The 6,948-nt window shown below is 39.3% G+C and overlaps 1 protein-coding gene across 2 annotated transcripts; it reads left to right on the top strand.

The window, feature by feature from the left end:
- Positions 1–206: 206 nt before the first annotated feature.
- Positions 207–4,919, top strand: psma5 (proteasome 20S subunit alpha 5). Of its 2 annotated transcripts, none has more exons than XM_085775874.1 (10): positions 207–247; positions 554–604; positions 1,265–1,331; positions 1,433–1,559; positions 2,475–2,542; positions 2,640–2,747; positions 3,665–3,723; positions 3,842–3,944; positions 4,167–4,253; positions 4,476–4,919. In XM_085775874.1, the coding sequence occupies exons 2-10, from the start codon at positions 576–578 to the stop codon at positions 4,551–4,553; spliced, it is 726 nt and encodes a 241-aa protein (XP_085632000.1). In that variant the 5' UTR covers positions 207–247; positions 554–575; the 3' UTR covers positions 4,554–4,919. The 2 variants fall into 2 exon arrangements, with proteins under 2 accessions (XP_085632000.1, XP_085631999.1); XM_085775873.1 differs by having other exon boundaries at positions 223–261.
- The last annotated feature ends 2,029 nt before the right edge of the window (positions 4,920–6,948 follow it).

Raw genomic sequence — 6,948 nt, 5'->3', positions numbered from 1 at the left:
TACAAAAATAATGCATTATCTTGTTTTTCTTCATAGATGTATAACTGATAATAAAGTATGTTTTTTTCATTATTATTATTATTAGTAGTAGTAGTTTAGTGGTGACCCATGTATATTGATGCCCTGTTACAGCTTCGCAATTCGCATGGGACAGCGGAACCTTTCTTTCTTATGCTTTGTTGTCACCCGGCGTGTTTGGATGTTACACCGCCGACGCTTCCCCTGAAACGAGCGAACTCATTCAAGGGTTTGTAGCTGGAGGTAAATCAGTTTATTGAGTGCAATTAATCAGAGAAACGTCGCTTAAATGACCATTTACACTTTTTAAAAAGCGGTCGTAATACGTGGAGGCGGATGTTTGACTAATATTTGTCGTTTTTGTGCCGTTGTGTTCGCTTAGTAACAGTTAGCCTGCACGCTTTGCAGCTAGCCGTTTAGCTTGCTAATCACCCGGTGTCACGGCGAGATAACAAACAAATCCTTGTCCTTTTTTTTAACACTTAGATTTATTATATTGTTTGAGAATATAATTGTTTATCTTCTCTGTTTGCAGGTCCTGTACGCAACGTTTAAAGATGTTTTTGACCAGATCGGAATATGACAGGTGGGTGCTAATCAAACTGCTTTGTCATTTGTTGAAGCGCTTCTCTGTGTGAATGAGCAAACTCAGGAAAAGTACACAAATGTAAACAAGTTTAAGTTGTGTGTAAGTCTGTTTTCTGTTGTGATTATACAAAGTAATCTGGTGGTGCCCAAAGCTTGCAGCTATTGAAGCAATTCAGTAGCTAGCTGCTTGTTTGCAGAAAGTTAGCAATCAGCGAGTAGCTTTCCTACAAGTTTATTTAGTTTCACTTTCGGTATCACTGTGTTTTTTCTTTTTTTGATTCAAACTTTATTTAACCAGAAAGACACAAAGCTTATAAATGTATTTTTTATGCCGTTTTTTTCCCTCCCAACACGGCCAATATAAACACACTCAAGTCTTCAAAGTTTGTGTGTGTTTTTACTGGTGGCTCTAGACATGTGAAAGTACACACAAACTCAATATTATGACAGTAACATAATGCAAATTGTTTTCTAATGTTAATAATATAATATAATAAGATAGTCTTTATTGTCATTTTACACAAATTAGACTACAAAATCGATAAGGTATCCTCCCCAGTGCACTTAAAAACAAGAACTACTATGCCTTTTTGATAATAAATCATGAATAAAAATGAGAAATGTTAATAATTATTATTATTTCCATCTTTTTTTGCAGAGGTGTGAACACATTCTCTCCTGAGGGAAGGTTGTTCCAGGTTGAATATGCCATCGAGGCCATTAAGGTGAGTGCTCTGTGCTGACTAATATTCACTACTATTCACCTCAACTAGTGTCCTATATCTGAAGCTCATACGTTGTCTTTGGTCCGGCTTTGCTCTCCCAGTTGGGCTCCACAGCCATTGGCATCCAGACATCAGAGGGCGTGTGTCTGGCCGTGGAGAAGAGGATCACCTCTCCCCTGATGGAGCCCAACAGCATCGAGAAGATCGTGGAGATCGACACTCACATCGGTGAGTTGGGGGAGGGACAAAAAAAGTCAGACTGAACTGAAGAAGTTGATATTGAATATATACCGTTTACTAACCTGAAAATGCTGTTTGCTGGTATTTTCATTGTAAATCAGCAACTAATTTGACAGATAAACACTCCATGCACCGATTTAAGTAAAAAAGAAAAAAAAAGGAATGAGCCCAAACACTTGGCTGTGTTTGTGTTGCATTGTGTTCATTCAAATACAAAGCATTGTGAGCAAGTGAGAAGCAGAAAAAATGCCCAGAATAAAAAGAAAAGATTTACTTTATACCCCTGTTGAATTAGATCTATCAGTAGTATGCCAACTGTTGTTGTTGGTAGTTCAACACAAAATCTTAAGTGCAGTGAGCTCATGTAAAGGTTCAGTCATAACAAAAGTGTAATTTAATGCCACTCATTGTCTGTCCCTTTTGTTGATCTAATGGCGTAAGGTGCTAACAGAAGTGGAAATGCTAGTGTATCTTTATCAATCTAATCAGAAAATGTCTGGTTTTTCTATTTGCCCTGACCAATAGTCAAAAGCAACTTTAATTGTGAGTTAAAATAGTTTAAAACACATTTAGGCAAGACCTACGGACCGTATTTTTTTTCTGAACACTAGCTGAGCCTAGTGGTATCACACAATATCTCACACATGACAACTTTTCTCATAAACACTTGACCTTTGCCATGTTGTTATTATATCGGACATATTGATAGTCTTAGCATTTATACAATATAAGACTGGACAATTTGATCAGTGGCAACGATTAAACCCACATCTGTTGTATATGAATCTTTATTGGTTTATGTACTATGACATTTAATTTCATGTTTTTACAGTGGCTGTTGTGTTCAGCTGCAGCATCCGAGCGTGATCTGGTCTCTTAATGTTGTTTCTCTCCACCTCTCAGGTTGCGCCATGAGTGGCTTGATAGCCGATGCTAAGACTCTAATTGACAAAGCACGAGTGGAAACACAGGTACGGATGCTGAACATGCTTGTATTAATTTCAGCAGTTTTCCTGACCCCCCCACGTGTTTTAACCTGAAACTAACCCGGTAACGTTTCCTCCTCAGAACCACTGGTTCACTTACAACGAGACGATGACGGTGGAGAGCGTCACTCAGGCCGTGTCCAACCTGGCGCTGCAGTTCGGAGAGGAGGATGCTGATCCTGGTGCCATGGTCAGTTACTCATGTGATCCCTTTGCTGAATGCACACATTCAAATCATAGAATAGAATATCCTTTATTGTCATTGTCACATGTACAACGAAATTTAAAGGAATACTTCACCCAAAAATCGATAATTCACCAATTTTCTACTCACCGTCATGCCAAGGAAGGGTTCGGAGAACTTTCAGAGTCATCAAAACGCTTTAGGAGTTCCAGGGGGGGTCCGGCTGGCAACAGATTTTCATATAATGGCGGCGGATAGAGTTCACTTTTGAATCATCCAAAACACACACTATGAAACATCCAGATACCTCCATACTGCTCGTCTGTACTGACCCAAGTGTCCTGAAGCCGCCACATGAAAAAATGAATGTGATCTCTGTTTTTAGCCTTGTTGTAGCAGCAGCTCCCAGTGACTGCGCAAGATTTGCTTTGAGATGTTCTTCTGTGTTTACATCATACATCCAGTGGTTTACAACCACAAACGAACATCTCACAGCAAATCTCACACAGCCACTGGGAGCTACTGCTACAACAAGGCTAAAAACAGAGATCAAATTAATTTTTTCCGAACAACTTTTTCATGTGGCGGCTTCAGGACACTTGGGTCAGTACAGACAAGCAGCATTTGGATGTTTCATAGTGTGTTTTGGGCGATTCAAAAGTGAGCTCTATCCGCCACCATTATATGAAAATCCTTTGCCAGCCGAAACTCCAAAAGCATTTTGATAACACTGAAAGTTCTCCGAACCCTTGCTTGGCGTGACGGTGAGTAGACAATTGGTGAATTATCGATTTTGGGTGAAGTACCCCTTTAAAACCCAACGGTGCAACGATATAGATTTTTTAAAAAGACTGTAAATGAGCACTAGCCAGTCATGTAGCCTAACCTATCTTCTCTGTTTTTCTGTTGTGTCACTGTAACAGAGTCGACCATTCGGTGTAGCACTTCTGTTTGGAGGAGTTGATGAAAAAGGACCCCAGCTGTATGTATAGACTTTGTGCACCTTTAAATACTTGTTGCTTTAAAAGGTAGAACATGCTACTTTCAAGTCAGACCACAGAGAGACTCATGAGATCTTATGTTGATGTTTGTAAATGCAGGTACCACATGGACCCATCAGGAACCTTTGTGCAGTGTGACGCTCGGGCCATCGGCTCAGCGTCCGAGGGAGCACAGAGTTCTCTGCAGGAGGTTTACCACAAGGTATCCACTGCACATTTATATTACATTATATTTATTTATATTCTATAACAGGATATTTTAGAAATACCAGTGTTTTTAAGCTGATATCTTGCATGTATTTTCTTCAATTGTTGTTTTTTTCTATAAAGAAAATGTGAAAGACTGTAAATGATGTGCAAATCACCAGCGCTAAGGTGTTGTTTCTTTTTGTTTTGTCCCTCTCTCCCTGAATAAAACTAACAGTCCATGACATTAAAAGACGCCATCAAGTCGTCTCTCACCATCCTGAAGCAGGTGATGGAGGAGAAGCTCAACGCCACCAACATTGAGGTATGTACTAGTTTTTGAGTCGATCTTTGTAGACATTCGAGAGGTTGAATTCGACCATTAAAATATCCAGTACAAAACCACATTAGCAGGGTTAGTTAAAAAAAAAAAACAACAACACGTAGCTGCAGTAGTTTTGAGTTTGCACAGAACTGCCAGAGTTGAAATCCCCTGTGCTGGTTTCATGAAGGCTTTTTCTTAATCTGTGTGTCCTCTCCTCTGCAGCTGGCAACGGTAGAGCCCGGAAAGACCTTCCACATGTATTCCAAAGAGGAGCTGGAAGACGTAATCAAGGATATCTAGAGCAGAAAAGACTTTTACAGTCTTGGGTTTGAGATCTGGACAGGAGAGGGAGAGGACGTGGAACTTCACCTGGGACGAATGTCACATCGCAGCCACAACTTTTCCATCAGCGCATTCTCTCCCCCCGCCCCCCTCCTCCTCACTGCATTCATAACTTTTTTTTTTTTTGGATTGAATAAAAAAGAGTTATCTTTGTAATGTGCTAATTCACTTCTCTCTCCTTCTATCTGTACTGCTCCATTCAGGAGTCTGACCAGCGCTTACAGCTGAGTGGCACAAAAAACCGTAAGGGGTGGGAGGGGCGGGGTTTGGGATGTTTTTTTGTTACGAATCAGTACTATGATTAAACTGTTGTATTCAAAGGAAGTGTAGTTTTTGTGTGTTTCTTCTTGTGTGGTGAGTGTCCAGAGTTGATCTCTACAGTTTCAATGTTGTACCATTGAGCTCATGCAGATCACAACCCAGCGTCGCACATTATTAAAAAAAAACAACGTGCACATAAAGAGCAGACATCCACTGTCTCCTGTCCTGCTATAGACGCACACTATTGTTTCAACAGTGAGTCCTGCAAATGACTTAAATAAGATTATGTATCGTCCACATGACAAAAATACACACACAGTGTAGTGTTGGGTAACTATTTTAGTGTTAAGCCTGTTACAGCTCTGCTTTAATTCGGCAACACTGCAGAATTAAAGCAGAGCTTAGCCGAACTGGCTGCTGTGTCAACACATACGATTATATAGTTTATCACATAGACCACTGGTTCTCAACGTGAACCAGGGGTCCTTGAGAGGGTTCAAGGGGGTCCCCAACTTTTTCTTGAAAGTTTACAATTTTTTCTAGAATTGTTAAACTTTTTTTTTTGAGAATTCTTTTTTTATTTTTAGAAATTTTACCACTTTTTCTAGATTTTGTTTTTGTTTTTACTTTTTTTTATGAGAAGAGTTTACCACTTTTTTTTCTAGAAATTTTTTTGAAGAAATTGTACCACTTTTTTCCAGAAATGTCTCTATAATATTTCCAAAAATTCACACCATTGGCCCTAATTTGAATTTACAAAACTTTATTCAGTCTCTATTCGTGTATTTCTGGTGTTTGCTTCAAAATTTTGTCCAATGGGGGTCCATCATGGTCTAATTTGTGTCAATTTAGGGGTCCTTGATGTAAAAAAGCTTGAGAACCACTGACATAGACTATTTCTGTGTCATACTTGTTGACAAAATTGTGTATATTGATAAACACTTAAATATGTCTGCAACTGCTAAGTTAATAAGAAAACTTTGCACATTGCGTTTAAATAAAAAGGAAGACTATATGCATTTATATTAAAAACAAACAAAACAAAGCCTATTATTGAGGATTTGTTCAGTTCCAACTTCCATGTCAGGCCCGTAGCCAGCCTTGTGGAGGGGGGGGTTCTTTTTTCCCAAAAAGTGGACTCCCCCCCCCCCCCCAAAAAAAAGTAAATAAATAATAATAATAAAGGCACACACTTCTTTTTTTCCCCATTATAACTTCACTTTGACATCACATGTTTCTCTTCCTCCACTATCCTTTACTGTTGCTCTCATTTACAACCAAATTTTCACCATGTAATTCATTTTTTTTATATATATATATATATATATATATATATATATATATATATATATAGGCTTAGCTTTTTCATAACAATAATCATAATAATGTTTAATGTAGTTAAATGTATCTGTCTCTCTCTCTCTCTCTCTCTCTCTCATACTCACACACACGCACAGACACACACACACACACACACACACACACACACAGACAGACACACACACACACACACACACACACACACACACATAGGTATACCTGCAAACTGGGAATGATGATAAAGTAAACCCCTGTAGGGGGGGTCTGGGGGGATCCTCCCCCCAGAAAGTTTTTATGATTTTAAGAGGTAAATGAAGCATTCTGGTGTACTCTGAGAAGAATATAATGGGAAGACAACATTCGCTTCAGATAAAAAAAAAAAAAAACAAACACATTTGGTAGGCTACTGACTGAGATTTCTATCTTTGTAATGGCAAGAATGGCTGGACTGTATGACACTAGTCTAGTGGGGAGCTGTGGCTGGTGAGAAAAAACAAAACTTTTTTTTTTTCAATCTTTTGACCTGGACCAGCCTTTCAAGGCCAGTTTCCTCTGCTTCACCATGAGCCTCTTTAAGACCACGCCACCACCACTTCTGCCCTGTTCTCATCTGTATGATGGCTGTAGCTACTGTCAGATATTAATAAATGAAAGGAGGCTCCCATTCCCATTTGGAGGTTGCAGGTATAACACACGCACACATGCACATGCACACACAGTAACGCACGCACGCACACACACACGCACGCACACACCTGTTGCTGTCTCCCTC

This window comes from Trachurus japonicus, chromosome 5 (genome assembly GCF_045865225.1).
Source record: "Trachurus japonicus isolate A0001 chromosome 5, Traja_1.0".
In the NCBI taxonomy this organism is placed as follows: Eukaryota; Metazoa; Chordata; class Actinopteri; order Carangiformes; family Carangidae; genus Trachurus; species Trachurus japonicus.
Note: the sequence above shows the minus strand (reverse complement) of the source record. Positions and strands in the feature narration are given on the sequence as shown.